Source organism: Plectrocnemia conspersa, unplaced genomic scaffold (genome assembly GCF_051122295.1).
Source record: "Plectrocnemia conspersa isolate PC_06_02 unplaced genomic scaffold, ASM5112229v1 ptg000010l, whole genome shotgun sequence".
Classification (NCBI taxonomy): domain Eukaryota; kingdom Metazoa; phylum Arthropoda; class Insecta; order Trichoptera; family Polycentropodidae; genus Plectrocnemia; species Plectrocnemia conspersa.
The window spans coordinates 19,767,041-19,784,096 of record NW_028277174.1 but is presented as its reverse complement, the minus strand read 5'-3'; the positions used below and the strand labels follow the sequence as shown (position 1 = coordinate 19,784,096).

Genomic DNA, 17,056 nt, shown 5'->3' with positions numbered 1-17,056 from the left:
TCTGAATCAAGAGATTTTCAAGAAAATGATGCTCTAAATATATATAAAACAATCCCAAAATAGAATGCTTTAAAACTATGTTTAGTACTTTGAATGTTTACTTTTCGAATATCTCTTGTAATAAACTCATTTTTCTTCTTCATAGTAATATTCTGAGCTTTTACAGACTACAAATAAAGCTATCTTTGAATTTATATAATTTATTCTTATATACACTGTCCCTTTTGATGATTGATTTAGAGCTTTTCTTTTAAAATTCAAATTTAACATAGTGCCAAATTTTGATGTAACAAAAACGCCCCGACATACTACGCGCCTAACATTTGCGCTCTGACATGATCGCGCGGTGTCATTTGCACGAAATAAAAATATATAATTAAAAACTTAAAAACAGTATTTGTAATAACGGAGAAGTGTCGAGAGTGTTTTTGATTTTTGGATACTTTTAATCTTTCTGATTTATGGCACCCAATCTGCAAAAATGTTTTTCTATTGTGGTGTCCCATTTTAACAAAAATTACTTTCTGCAATTGGCTTTGTCACTGGTGTTTATGATTTAATACCATATTATTTATAATAGATTCATTGGAGGGTTCAGTTCAATTGATGAACCCGACAGTTTCTTTTTTTATGTATACCTTACAAAAAATTCAACACAAACGAGAAGCCCGTGCTTTGTTTTGCTCTTCAACAAGGCTCAAGGTAGTAGTAAAAATATTAAATTTTAATCTTTGAAATTTTGTGATGTTTCTCAATGTAATAAAGACGGTTATCCCGGCTTTGTAGTATTTTTATCTGTTCTAAATTTAGTTTTTTTTTCGAGTTTTTTTAGCACTTCTCGAGAAAAACTGACAGACGATTATGATAAATACTTCAATCACTATAACAAACATTAAGCTAAAAAAAATAATGCAACTACGAAAAATCAGCAATGTGTTTAGAAATAAAATGCATTTCTTACTGTGTTATATATAATACCATATAAAAAATACTTTGTTTAGAAACTGTTTTAGAATCACTAAATTTCTAATACATAGAGAGATATGTTGTATTACATTCATCTCGTAAGATATTCACATATCCCTGGGTTATTTACAAATATGCAAAACAATACATAGCACACTACATGATCCTGTGTATATACATATATATGAAAAAGGGAAAATGGAATAAAATTTCGCCCCAGGGTTACATAATCTTTACTGTCTCCATGGAGAAAAGAGACGGCTAGCGGCCGTGGGATGGATGGAAGGGTGTCTCTTCGAAGAGGCTGTTTACCGCCGATAAAGCGAGATATGATGATATAATAAAGATGGAATCGATATGATAAGTACTTTCTCTTAATACGTACCGAATGGTAACGCCTCTGGCCAGAAGTGGGGTGAGAGACAAAAGAACCCGTTATTGGTTCTTGTCAAGTAATAACCGATTTTCATTGAATCACATCGATGTTGGATATTTGTGTATGAGGGATGTTTGAAAAGCTCGCTATAAAATATATAATTTGAAAGCTTCTCTAGTAATTTTTTTCACAAACACAACAGTTTTGTATTGCTTTTGTATTCATATTACTAATAATCTCGTTTTTTGGATATTCACAAACTCAATGGGTAAGGTGCTGAATTTAGTCAAAGTAAACCAACGGATATGATAGTTCGAAAGTTGTAAGGTTAATGCTACAAAACTTCGCTAAGAAAACCTAATTAACTAAAGTTTTCGTTAGCAAGTTAAATACGAACGGTGATAAGACAATTAGTTAGAATATGCCGAAGTTACTTAGTTGTTATAATTGCTGTATTTTATAACATAGGAGCGATGAACACTGATATAAGACATTGCTTACAATTGAAAACATGTGAATTAGCATGTTATACTATTTGGGATTACTACTATGCAGGATCAAAACATATTGCGTCAGAGCCAGCGCATTCAACAGGCTCGCAAACTAGGTGTATTTATTAATTTAATTACAAATATGAAATAATTTCATATTTGTAATTAAATTTATTATAGGAAATATGCTTTTTGCTGTTATAATAATAAAATTATGACAATTATTCGCATACTTATTTCACTTTTAAGATTATTATTATATAGGGTGTCCCAAAATTAACGAACGAAATTAAATTCAACGAACTCTCTTCGCTGTGCATGGTCATTAGGCTTCAGTTGTTGTGATAATTTAATTTTTTAAGCTTGGAGACACACATATTTTGTGAGTATGCGCTGTCAAGAGCTTATCTTATCCACGACGCCGAATTGATGTTCCGGTATTTTCACCAACACTCTCGCGCACTGCTTCGATATTGACATTTGAACGGCTTGTTTTCGGACGATCAGTGTTTTTAGCGTCTCCAACTGATCCAGTCTCTCTGAATTTTTCAATTAACCTCTTCGCAGTTGACGAACTTAAAACACTATTCCGACCATATTTTGTATTCAATTTTCGAATTGCGGTCGCCAAACTTTCATTATTTTTCAGATATTGTTCAATAATGAAAACACGTTGTTGTATCGTGTAACGCTCCATTTTTACTAACCCTAAACTCTCAGCTGTCAATTTTTTTTTCAGGGTTGCCAACATTTACTGCACAATGACGGCAATTTTGGGACACCCTTTATTAACAACATTTTTTTTTTAATTCCTTATTATAATAAGAAATTTCGTACAAAAAATGTATACGACCAGAAAAAAAACACTTTTGCTTATATACAAAATGTGGTGCAAATAAGTAACTCTGAACCTTCTTATATTAATATATATACACTATTAATATTGATTTTTTCAATGTCATAATGCTTATATAATTATATAAAAAATTGCCAACAAATGTTCACCACATTCTGAAGATTAAATAAAAAATATTATTCTAAGTCTTCATGAATCTAATCACGAGCAGATTGCCCCGGTAGGACAAAGGAAAAAAGTGAATCCATATCTACTCCTAAATTCAATTCAGTTAACAGCTGCTTTAAACCTTATGTATATGTATACTTAAGTATCAACCCATAGAGATGAATGACATCACTTAAGGACAAGCTTAACACTTTCTGGCAAATTTTAAAGGACATTAGCACAATGGGCTCGCTTATGAGCTCAGTCTATCGGTAGATATTTTTGCATAATCGAGTGTAATATATTAGTGAAAAATATTAATCCATAAATATTTATATTTAAAAACATTGTCACTAATAAGTACTTGCTTTTCCTCACTTGGTTCAATTATTTTTTTATTTAATTTAGTAAGACAATTCGAATATATCATGAATTGAAAAATTCATAAAAATGACTTTTTGCTGAAATAGATTTGTCTATATGGCAAATCTTTCCACAGATATATTATTATATTTAAACAAAAGTTTAGACGCAAAACGAAAAATCTCTCACTGTTATCTATTTACTATTACACTTTCTGCTACGTAACTGTTATTATTACAAAGTTAAATGCCCACACCCTAAGAATAAGAAGATGATACGTTGAAATTGGCAACAATGTAAGTATTTTAATTACATAATAGTAACCAAGACGTTGTTATTAGATCGCAATAACAATATTATTAAGACCACAATCCTATACATATAATATAAGCCCTCGCAGCATCAAGTTGCCTTTGTGCTAGCAACCGCAATATAAAGGCCGAAAGTCATGCGTCGAATAATTTAGCATTCAGTTACAAGTAATTTAGTATTTAGTGGTTCGGACGTGCAACTATTTACTTTATATATTTAGGGATAGAGTATAGTGAGGCAAAAGTATGCACTTAATCTTCCTTGTAGAAAGGGTCAGAATCTTTAGATGTATGCTTTAGAATCCAAGTGAGGTTCTTAGTCTTAAAGTTACTTACAATCATTTGTATTAAAAAAATATATACAAACTCTCTTATGACAGTTTTTTATTGATCATCAAATACTGACTTTTACAGGGAAAAAATTTAAATATATAATACATCATATTCCTATAAAATATATTTATAATAAATCAACACTTTAGAAACGTCTTTTAATATTTAAGTAAATAAATTTATTCAAAAAATTATTAACTTACATTTTATCTTCGCAAAAAAGCATATTTATACTAACGTGAATCTTACATCATAGTTTTAACGTAAAAAATACTTCTGGCGACACTATATGCTTACTTACCGCTCATAAAAAAGGTAAGCCAAATAAAAACCTTACATGTGCAATAAAAATCTATTTATTTCGGAAGTGAGAGTTCATGTTCAGTAGTTGCATAAGGCTCAAAAGTTTCGGCTTATTAGTAACTACAGCCTTTACCTAGTTGGACTTACGTTTCGGTATACTGAGCGAACTAGGACTGGCCCCGACCTCCTACCCGGACTGTCGCAAGTGACCGGCGTGAAACTATTGATGGTCTTCAGCGTCACTAATTAATTTAATATATCTATTTCATGTATCATGTAAATGATATAAACACATCATTTATCAAATCATTCAAACAAACATATCAAATAATATGAAAAGAAAATAGCAACTCCTTGATCAAATGCTTAACAACAGAAAAGAACGCTCAATGCAATTGCGTAATAATTAGATGATTTCTCGGAACCACCTGTTAGTACATCCATAAAAACTACCCTTTTGTGAGTAAAAGATGCGCGATATACGATGCGTCTACACTACGGAAAAATTGATATTGTTATTATAACGATCTTTTTGGTCCCTTGTGTCAAAAGTTTCTTCTGGGAGTTTCATTTCAAAACGTAAATATATTACGTTGGTTAGATCATCAAGCGATGCAATTAGTTCACCAACGTACGCAGCTGTGATTCGCTAGAGACGTCTCGAATCATTAAAATAAAATATGTGACACTTTGTCACATCAGCAGACGATCAGACGATTCAGACAGACGGTTTGAAGTTCTGCAGATGGGTACCACACTAAAGGTATTGATTAATTGACGCAGAATGTGATGGTTTCTAATGAATAATTATTAGTAGAGATAAAACTGGGCTAAATAGCACTAGCCAAAAATAAATAAATTACGCCATACTTCTTCACCAAAACAGATTCAATTTTACACATAAGTATGTTACTAGTATCATAACAGATATATGCAAAAATCATTTTTAATATTTACATTTGTACTATCTGCTTAACAGCTGCAAAGTCCAAGAAATCAACTAGTTATTTTTACCGCTTAGAGAGAAAAGAGGGGAAAGGTTCAGGTCCGATGGAGCAGACAGTGCACGAGTGGCTACGCACTCAGCCAAAAATTTATTTTCTGTACGTATTCATTCACTTTCTAAGCACTGGAAAACTTGTATTAAACGCCCTTTTTCATGCCTTTTACGTTTAATAAAATACGAGATAAAAACTATTCAAGGTTTTTATTTAACTCCTAAAATAAAGTCAGTTTAAATTTACTTTACCTGTCATATTTTTTTGTAAATTTTCTTGAATTGCCGTGTAATGTGTTTTATTATATTTATATATGATTCTAACGCCATTTATGTGTATCTAGAACTGCCAACTTTTCAAACACCCATTATTGTACACGTGCGTGTATGTGTATACTAAGAGCAATGGTTGTGATTGTGAAGGCAAACACATCTTAAAAGGTTTATAGCGACACACTCGATATATTGATTCGACAAGTAGGCAACGAGCCGACGGATGAGTCAACATTAACTTATATGTAATATATTCTACGTACTACCTACCCTCTAGCATCTAACCAAATCTAATATGGACTCAGATTTGTTACCGAGCAGCTTTAATGAATGTGACCGAGTGGGTGAACGCTTCAAGTGCGACTAAATCGCTATGTAATTAAACGCTTTTAACTCTTATAAGTGTCAAAGATTAGCTTAACTTTGCGAGGCTTCCTAGTCCTTGATCCAACGCTAGGTTAGGTGCATGTGCTTCAGTGAGCGCATTTAACACTTATTAACATTATTATATAAATATATATAATACAAATGTGGCGGGAGAACTATATGTTTTTGACTTAAGCATAAATTGAAAAAAACACAATAAGTACTGAAAAAATAAGTTAAGAATATAATGTACTATTTACCACAGCGAGATAGTGTTGAGTTGTATTGTGCAGATGCTGGTGAGAAATTTGTCACCGTGATGTCATCTGGATGATCCGCTGATGTGTTTCTGGTGTAGATGCGGGTCTCTTTCGGTTTGACTCGGTTGCCGTGTGCTGTCTGAGCTCGTCTCGAATCGATGTTACAAAATGGCGCATATTTTATAATTTTGATTTAAAACAGCTCTGACGGTTCACAGATCCGGATATTGGTGGGCCAATTGCATTGCTTGATTATTCAAATAACAATATATGTATCTTCACGCCTTGAAGTAAAACGTACTTTTCGTGTTTATCAAGACATTTTAATTCAATAAGCGTACTTGCTACCTTTTTCAAGAATATTGATTCTCCCGATTCTTAAATAAAATGAACGGATATTGCTTTCGTAATGTGAATTGCGAATTTATTCATGAAATCACTTTGCTGATGCAATTTTTAAGTTTACCATCAGAAAACAATTCAATTCAATCTATAAAACAACTTTAAATCACTACAATAAACTTGGGTTTTAAACTATAGTGGTTTGTTTTATATTACTGCAAATTTATTCACTATATCTGTATTTTACATATATGAAAACGATTGCTAATTATTTCTATATTGAATATTGAATTAGTTATATACATATACATACATATGTATAAAGTTGGAATTAAACCAAAAATGTACCACTCATTAGTAAACAAATCTTGAAATGCTAGATTTAATCTATCTGACCTATTTCCGGTTTTTTGTGTTACCTTAATGGTTAATCGAAAACAAAAACCGTGATGCCCTAATTGGAAATCCTATATCTCTGAATCTAGGTTACCTTGCGTTTCAAAGATATCCCTTTAATCCAATCACCGTTCATTCCACGTAGTATCACAAAATAATATTAAATAATTTATAAATTAAGTTTATTGACATAAATATTTGATACAAATATAATTTTGGCTAAACGACAACATAAATTTAAGATCGACTTATATTTTAGTGTTTACATTTCTTAATCTATTTTTATGTTTTTTATCTTTGAGTTATCTCCGCGGTATTGTTCTATATCAAAAGACGTGCAACACTATTTTATGATATTCATATTCTTTCCTTCACAAAAATAAGCTCTATTGTGCTGAAATAATGTTATTATAATTTATAGGCATTATTATGCAATGATTCAATATTATACATATATTCATAGCAGTGTACAATAGCTGAAGGGCTCGTGTATATTTAGCGATGAATCTCAGACTATAATTATTAAAGCAAAGAGATTCCCTAGTTAAAAGCATTCAATATATTCACAGTCATGCGCCAGTTTATCTTGACGAGTTGACCTGATTCCCTTAGCACCCGTTCAATTAATTTTCCCTGCACCGTTTAGATTGTTTAGCGATGCACACAAAATCTATATGCAAATGTTATCAGTGCAAATAACACAGGACAAAGCCATCCATTCCACCTTATCTGGGATCATAATTCTTGAGCGGCGCCTTCGTTCGATACGCTTGAAATATTCAAAGATTGACCTATCACGACACCCCTAAATAAATGTATAAAATTTGCTTTTATGTCTTAAACAAACGCCATCAATTTATTTTAAGCTATAATTAGAAGATCACTGACTTATATGGGATCATTGGCGTATTAATGGTGCGGCACAAGGGCAAATGTCAAGCGCGGCGAGTTCAGAAAAGACTTGAATATTTAATCTCAAAAAATATTAGTGTGAGACTAAAATCATTGTATTTTGTATCAGACTATATGAATAAATAAAGTTTTTTATAGATTTTGTCAATATACAATGTAATATTATACAGTATTTTAAAGCAAACATTAAGAAAATTGTAAACAACAATATAAATTTTCTCGACTTGTTCAAACAAGATACGATATACTAAAAATACGACATAAAATATAGAACCTAAGCTAGATTAGTATTAAATTGTATTACGTATGATACCAGAACAGAACGTGAAGATAAAAATGACCAAATATTCGGGCATAAAAACACTCAAAAATTCACGTCAAAAGTGATGAAGACAAATAAATCATCTTAAGTAATCGTTGAACATAAAGGCATACAGTATAATATAAATATTAAGTAAACGTGTTAAAACTGTAATTAAAAAGTTACTATTTAAAACATATTTCACTCTTAACATGTATCTATGTTCATCTTTTACAGTTTAAGGCTAATTTTTATTTGCTAGGTCTTCTGAAAAGTTTCGATTTCGGTTTCGGCCGAAACTGAAACACAATATTCGGTTCAATTTAAGTTTTGATCGGTCTCTTATATCCAGATGACCTTGAATACAATTGATATTTAATATGTTTTATAAATACTTAATATATAAATAAATAACATCGTTACACCTTTGAATATATTCCACACAGCCTTGACTGTTGCATATAGCTCTCTCACACGCCATCTTCGCGTTTCGAATTATTTGGCAAATTTTGATGTCGTCGAACTAAACTTCAAACCTTTGTTGCAGCTGAACGGGAGCACCCACGCCGCCAAAGTGAAGAGGTCATGGGGTGGCGTCGGCAGGAACATCGCTGAATGCTTGTATAGACTCGGAACCGCCCCTATTCTACTAACTGCCGTCGATCAAAACACTATAGGATCGGTAGACGTATTCTCTCTCTTCGAATGCAGATCTCCAGAGATCACGCGAGGTTTGAGCAACGCCAGCTACACGGCAATTCTGGACCACAATGGAGAGTGTCAGATGGGACTCGGCGACATGGCGATACACGACCTCATCACTCCCCAGTTTGTGAGTATTTTGGCTCTATTGTGGCTTGTAGTAATGGGGTTGTTGTTTTTTGTGTTTTCACTGTCTGAGATGTAGCGTCATTTGCTTCAGACACTGAAAAAATGAAAATATGGTGTGCTTTATCACGCCGTCGTGCTCAATTTTGATATCTACATATACATTTAAAAGATAAAGTTTAGTGAATTTCTTTTAAAATGTCTTAGTGTAAGTATTTTCAAGTATAATTAGGTGGGAGAAAAAATATATAGCATGACAACTAAAATTTATTATTTATGGCCTTCTAACTTTACATTTTACATATTCAAGTAAATATGCCATGTTTAATATTGATTCTAGTATCACGTATGTATTCACATATGCTTTGTCTTTCTCAGCAATTCTTTCACGATTTTATAGTACAAAATAAAAAATTTTAATGGCTCGTATTTTTCGAGTCAGAATTTATATTCAAAAGGCAAAATACATCGGTCAGAATAAAAGCGGCCAAAATAAATGTTCATAATTTATATGAATTGATCGGAATTAATATTAAACGGTTAGAATTTAAATTGAACTATACTATATTTGCGTTAACACATTCAGTTCGAGAGCTATCCATTTCATCATTATTCGTAATTGAGAAAGAGATGGCATGTTTTGGTTTATTATTAGTATTAGCTCTAAAGCATAACATGCGGATAAACGTTCGATATATTATCATTACTCCGATTGATTGACAAATAAAATAAAATATAGTAATGATTTTAATTTATATAAATTTGTTCAAAATATAAACAGGAGTAATGATTAGAATATCGAATATATATCCGTATCGTGTGCTTTAGAACTAATAATAAGGGCGTAAACCCAAACTTGCCATCTCTTTTTCTCAATTATTAATACTGATGAAATGGACAGCTCTCGAACTGACTGTGTAAACGCAAATAGTGTAATTTAAATATTCAGCCTAATTAATCCTTGCGACGTAAGATCTATAAAAGGGCACAAAATAATAAATATATGACAATTGATTCGTCAACATCAATACTCTCAAAATATATTTTCTAAGTACTGAGTTTAATTAAAAGAAGTATTTTAATTTATTTAACGAAAATGTGTATTTAAATATAAAAACAAAACTATTTGTATTGAGAACCATGGATTTGAGCGGCGGTCAAAAATTGTTTCCAAAATCCATCCATGGATTAACTGATTTTACCACGAGTTTTAGTAATTTGACAATTCCAGGTATTACTAAATCTTGTAAGCGTAATATATTGATAGAGGTACTAATGAAATAAAATACTGGAAATTTTATCATCAAGTCATTTAAAAGGCCTTCAGAAAATATATTTGGCATGACAGAGATGCCTTTGCACTGCTATGTTAAAACCATTTTGGGCATGACATACACACATCCCTTTGGACTGCTAAAGGTTAAAGTGATTTGACGACCCCTATTTGCGTATGAGTTTGACACCACAGATCTAGGGCGTAATCTTGACCTTATCTCAGCCCCCGCAGACTTTGTCAATTATTTAATGAATAACAAATAATTATATAAAACTAGCTAATATATTTTTTTCTCGAATGTATGATATTTTAATATTGGGATTGTAGTCTTGACTCGATTCGCAGTGTACAAATGTAAATAAATTCGTTGTGTATAAAGTGACAATCTCATGAGACACAAATATAATTAATTTTATATTTAATATTCTTTTGTTTACTTTTCAAAGTCTTTCGAGAAAATAGTTTAATTTTTGGAATGAGGCAAATTAAGCTTTTGCTCTTTGCTGCTTTTTCGTCATAATTTGTAAACAGAGCGAACGAACGTAAGCAGACAACAGAGAGATATTCTCATTAGCGCAGAAAATCTAAAAGCAGAAAGCCGCTTGAGAAAATCAGCACTTTTTTCTTTTAACCGTATTATTATATTATATACAAAATAATAATATATAAATAAAACAATGGTACATTTACGTTTTAACGAGTACATATTTCTGAGGCGTGGAGTGATCACGATATATTTTCTATATTCAGATAACGAAATATATAATCAGTTCAAAAGGTGATTTTTTTGTGTAGCATCAAAATGTTTTATAAAGTACTTTTACTATTTGTAGTAAAGTGTAAACACTGTAAACTATGCACGTTGGCAACGGAATATTTTCAGGCCTAGCAACAATTATATTTTAACGTTTTTATTTGTGCCACCCAGTGTATCGTAATTCGTACAAAAAAATCATTTAAATTAAAAACTATTCATTATATACTGAAATATATGTTAATTTTCGCTGTGTGTAATAATTTATGACATGTTTTAAAAATATATAAAGATATTCGCTACGCTGCTTAGGATTATCTGGTATTTTTTTTAAACAAATACACAGTATTTGCAATTTTTCATATTTACTATATTTTTTTATTTTTTATTATTATCTTTTTACTAACCTTACTGACATGTGACATTCATTTTAACCCCACGCTTTCGTTGCCATACTAATATTTATTTAAAAACATTCTTTGTTTGTATAAAATCGTTGAAAATAATGTTTGTCTATTATATATAATTAATTTATAAGTATTGATGCATTCCACTGAAAATAATATGGTCCTATTATGTTTTTTGTCATTCATCGGTTTTCCCATTAATACAACACACTTTTTTTTAAAATCATCATTCGAGCAACAAAAGTTAATAAAAAGAGAATCTAACTACCCATACACTCAATTTGGAAGGCTTGGAAGACAAATAAATCTAAATATGTTTAAATATATTTTTTTAGATTCTGGAAAATCGCGATGTGTTTCAAGAAACCCCATTGATTATCATGGACGGTAATGTGCCGACAGCGACGATGACCTGTGTGCTCAACCTGGCCAAAGAGCTCAACAAACCCGGTGAGTGTTTTATTTTTTATTTTACCTTTTTAACGGCTCTACGTTCACTTCGCTCGCTCGTTTATCGCGCAATTTTCGCACACCTCGCTCGGTGTATTTTCGCAACAAATGCGATTGTTGACCCCCCAGTGTGTTGCAGTTGGAAAGTTCTTTCTTTGCTCGAAAGTCACGCAAACGTGCCGCAGTCCATAGGCATAACGGAAACTTTGGAAATTGGGGCTTTAAACCGCGATTAATGGCGTCGTAAAGAGCAATATTTGGGGAAAATTCACGCAAGTTTTCACGCGACGCACAAACAAAGTTTTTCCGTCCGTCTTCCCAACGTGCTACCCTCTAATCTAAAAACAGTTTTTCAAAAGATTGCTTCTGAGATATAATGCTAGTTGTCATACTGAAAGTGGATATTAAAAAGGAGAAACTTGCTCCTATACTCTAAAAGTCTCCAAAGTAGCGTTTTGCAAATCAATACGTAAGAGTACGCCAAAAAAATATTTTATATTTTACAAGGACAAATTTTTCATTGCCAGAAATTTAAGTTTAAATTAAAAGACTGTTACTATACCAGCTTTTTAAGCCAATGGCATAAGAAGGTGAGTAATACCTGAAATACCTGGGTTCAAATCCCATATAAACCCTAGTGTTTTTCCTGGATACCTTAGCCAACTTTTCGCCGCCCTCTTATTTCGTGAAAATAAATTTTGGGAAAATACAAAAATACTCATATTTCATGTAAGATAAGGCAAACAAATATATTAATTTTAAAACGTTTATTGTTTTTCACGTGAATTTTTGACTTCTGAGAAATGATAATTGTTTTGTGCGCTCTCCTATTGGTCAACATTCGGTTTAGATATGCTTCATTGTATTCTTAATTATTGTAAGTCGTAATATTGGCGCAAAATATTAATATGAACGCTACATAACCGAGCGTTTCCACTGCGACGGCACGATTTTATTGCTTTTGGCGTGCATTTCATTTAATGAAATACTATGAATCTGAATGAAATGGAAATATTAAAACACGACCACTAGGTGGTCGAATTTTGCCCTCCCCCCTCCCATGAAAAAAATTGAAATGACATCCCTGTTCTGCTTACAGCATATAGTTTATATTTTTGCTTTTCATATTTTATTTTTCGTGTATGACTGTTATAAAAAAAATTGTTTATCTGTAAACTTTCACAAAGCTACAGATAAAAGGTGTTCTATGGAAATATATATTTCTAATAAGTAAATAGGTTGTTATAACTGATAACTCTTACAATATCAACATATAAACTGAAGATTATTTTTTAATTTTCATAAAAAAAAGGATTGATGACACATACATACGTGTCTTGACTAAGTAAATTATAGGGTTGTATCCCAAATATATCTTATTTACTTATGAATACTTATAAAACTCCACTAAATGTGATTTTTAAATCATAGGGAAGGTGCTTTTGTTCTTCTTACTCTCGACGCTTGGCACAAAACGATGATTTGGGGGTGGAAACAGATTTGTTATGTGTTACCTTTCTTACAGGGCTGTGAAGTCATTTAAAATTTTACCAACTCCGACTTTATCTTGTGGTTCGATTCTGACGCCAATTTTAACAATTTTAATAGTATTTTTTTTTTGCTAGCATATGATTGGTAGCAATGAAAAAATGGCAATTATTTTCTAATTATAAGAAAAATAAAACTACATATTTAAAAAGTCATTAAACAAAATAAGTCATTTCTACCTAATTCATCTTTATTGACTTATTATAATGATATATTTAAAAAAGTAAATACAAAAATTAATTTAATAAAAAAATAAACGTAAAAGAAAATAATTATATTAAATAAAACGATATATTAAAATAAATTTAATAATTATACTCGCAAGAGAAAGAGCTTGTTTCATTGGTTTTATTTTACCAGATTGACTAAATCTAATCTTAAATGTAAATTTAATGTTTTCCATCCGTGATTTAAACTGAATTAGATCTTAAAAAAATAATTGCTTCTAATAAGTTAGCGTAATAAGCTCTTAAATCAGATTTGATTATTTTAAGCGCGAAAACGTCTCAGAAATAAATCGTGTAAAATAAACGTTCTTTAGCACACTTTGAGTTAAAGAAAATTATAAAAACGAGTAGGAATTAGTCTATTTTTTACAACTCCAAATCCAACTTCTAAATTACCATGACTCCGCAACTTCACAGCCCTTCTTTCTTATAATAATGTCATAATAGAACAACTGGCCTTTGTTTACGTTCCATTAGAATGATACATTTACCTTATGCACCCAATTTCCAATCATCGTGATGTCGGCGTTACGAATACTTGCTCGGCAAATCGTAGCATACTAATATGAATTTGATTTATTACGACTTTTATCTCATGGTCCCGACAATATAAATATTTCAATCGAACCGTTCATTTTTAATTAACAAATTGTAAAATTACTATGTCCATAACCACTAATCGTCGACAATTTGTTGTATATGATTCGCAATACTTCAACAAGTAATTATCATTTTCTGGAATGCAAAAAGGATCAATCTTGATGTATGTACAACTGTTTCCTCTGCTGTCAATATCGAATAAGGCATCAAGATTATTGATTTTGTAATAAAAAATGCGAGGCACGTCTACAGTCACACCTTAACATATTAGAATATAGATTGGTTACTACTACAATAAAATCTCAGTAATATAAAATATTCTTTACTGTTCAAATACGTAAACAAATAAATTGTATTTTAGGGAACAGGGATATTTTTCAAACTTAACAAATATGAACTCCTTATTATTTTTCATACTTTATTTTTTTTAATGTATAACACTAATAAAGGCGTGTTTCAATAGGCACAATTTTAATAACACTGTGATCATACAATTGTATATTTCAATAAAACACAATACAAAAATCATGGACAGCATCTGTCTACATTATCACGAAAATTGGAAATATAAATCTCAATAACGTTGATTTATCAAACCCAATTAAAGATCCAAATATTTTTATACTAATTAAGGTACACTTCAATTTATTTATAAAATATATTCACATACATATGAAAAATGGACGGAAAACGTTTTATCAGTATAATAATAATATCATTTAGAGATTTTTTGCATCTAAAACATCTAAATACATACAATTTCAATAGTTAAAATGTGCTTAAATATTAATAAAAAAATAATTAAAGACAATTGTGTCTATCAATAAAAATTAAAAAATATTAATATATATACATAAATGAGAAATATAAATTTTACATAAATACGTATACTTTTCAGTAGCACTAAATTGAATGGCCCCAAACGGAATTGTAACAAGATTGAATTATTCAACAATCGTAGAGAATCCTTTGTAATAAATCCTTAATAATAAAACGCATAAAACAAAACAGATACACATCGAGATTCACGATAGATCAAACGTTTATTTAAATATAACCTGTACGATGGGGCGGAAAGTTGAATCCGACCGAAGGCGTTTGAGATTCGTGCATCTGCATGACAAGATTTTTGGCTTCTTGGCGACTCTGGTACGATCTTCGCGTTTCAAAATACAACAGTATCGCAGCGATTCCTAAAACGTAATAGCGACGATCTATATTAATTTGACATTCAAAACTAATTGACGCACTTAATTAGCTTTGTGGCATAAATGAATCGTTAGCATATGAGTTTATTTACCGAATATCATAAATGCGACCACAGCAAATGCGTAAGACCATGACAAGATGTTGAACGTTGGGTACATTAACCAATCACGGCGATAACAGTTACCGCCGAAGATGGCCACTGCCAAAAATAAGAAGAAGCCTGAAAATATATAAGAAATTAATTAATTTCAATAGTGAATTAAATTAAAATAAATATTTTTTTGACTCACTCGCTCCGGCCGTGCAAACAAAACTGACTCCGGTGTACATCCATTCATAACGCAACACCGATTCTAATGGCCATCTAATGACCACTAAAGCCATCGATACTTGTGCTATGATAGATCCGATTAACGCCAATGTTACGAGGGCCTGAACAATCATCAGCCATCCTGGCAATAGCCATTCACGGATGACATAGTATTCCTTAAAAAAAAAACATAAATTTATATTTATATTTTTAAAAATCAAGTCAAAAATTTAAAAAGTAGAACAGTTTTTGAGATATTGCTAAATTTCCATACTTATCATTCTTAAAAAAAGTGTTTTTATTTAATTGCAAATATCTAGCCGATTGCAAAGTATTTTATATAAAATTAAAAGTAATTAAATTTTCTATCAACTGTCTATACAACACTTTTCTATTAGATTATCGGTTTAAACCCTATTTATGAATTTATTGACGATTTTGAATCATTGTTTGCAAAATTTAAGAAAGAACTTGTTTATAATTTAAATTACAGCACTAACAATTTTTTTGAAATTTGTAAACCAGTGTAATTAACAAATGAAATATTTAAGTGTGTCAATTCGAGTACATAAGTTACTGCGTGAAGACTGTCACAAACACTATCTAGCGATTTATATACATATGAGATATAACTTAAAAATAATGACCACTTACGATTTCACATAAATATGTAGTTTGTACACCGCTAAAAATTATTATTTACTCAAATAAAAATAAGTTTAAATTACCTGACTGAAAATGTAGTAACAACCAGTGAATAGCTTTGGAAATTGGTAGTAAGGATATCGAAAATTCTCGAAGCAATATTCCCAAAGACCCATGTTTTTGAACGAGGAAAACATTTCCGGATATGATTCGATCCAATAGGGACTGGCGAAAGACATCATCAAGAACAATCCTGCTATGAATGATAGCAGAGCGCCCACGACAGCCGCATCTGTAAAACAACAATGCAAATATAATGGAAGGGTGTATTATCAAACATAATTCCAAATATATCGAGTGTGACTTGCGTCGTTGTAATACTCAAGTATAGAACATATGATTATGAAATTAATTATAGTAAGCTAATATGAATCATACTAGTATTGCAAGGAGTGTCAAAACTGAGGTTAAGAGTTTTAGTATATTCTAGTTTTTGATACTCACTCGTGGCTTTTGGATATTCATTGTCGGTGGACATCATTTTGGTCATAATTAGCGAGAAACTCAATAAACAAATATACAAAACAACGCCCACCAACTGACAGCGGCGCTGCGACACACCTACCGCAGTGCTGCCAACACTACCACAACAATAATGTTGTCATCACAATAGCCGTTATAAGCTTTTTTAAAACCTGTTTTTCCTAAAATGGCGTAGTATCTTTTTGTATCAAAAAATATATTTAATATAGTAATCATACATTCCTCTTTGAGGTTTGTCTTCCTCAAAAATGTTGTCCTTTTTTGTT

At 31.2% G+C, this 17,056-nt stretch overlaps 1 protein-coding gene across 1 annotated transcript; it reads right to left on the bottom strand.

The window, feature by feature from the left end:
* Window positions 1–14,490: 14,490 nt before the first annotated feature.
* Window positions 14,491–16,895, bottom strand: pck (Claudin superfamily protein pickel). Its single transcript, XM_088193841.1, has 5 exons — window positions 16,752–16,895; window positions 16,331–16,539; window positions 15,583–15,778; window positions 15,384–15,512; window positions 14,491–15,276 (listed from the first exon to the last, which is right to left on the bottom strand). Exons 1-5 carry the CDS (start codon window positions 16,795–16,797, stop codon window positions 15,131–15,133), a joined length of 726 nt encoding a protein of 241 aa, XP_088049967.1. The 5' UTR covers window positions 16,798–16,895; the 3' UTR covers window positions 14,491–15,130.
* Between the last annotated feature and the right edge of the window lie 161 nt (window positions 16,896–17,056).

Excerpts from the sequence above, each read along its gene's own strand:
- pck (XM_088193841.1), bottom strand. The coding sequence starts at position 16,797 with ATGACCAAAATGATGTCCACCGACAATGAATATCCAAAAGCCACGA. Across the intron at positions 16,540-16,751 it reads TGAATATCCAAAAGCCACGA|ATGCGGCTGTCGTGGGCGCT; the intron begins GTGAGTATCAAA and ends GTTGTTTTACAG. Across the intron at positions 15,513-15,582 it reads TGTTTGCACGGCCGGAGCGA|GCTTCTTCTTATTTTTGGCA; the intron begins GTGAGTCAAAAA and ends ATATATTTTCAG.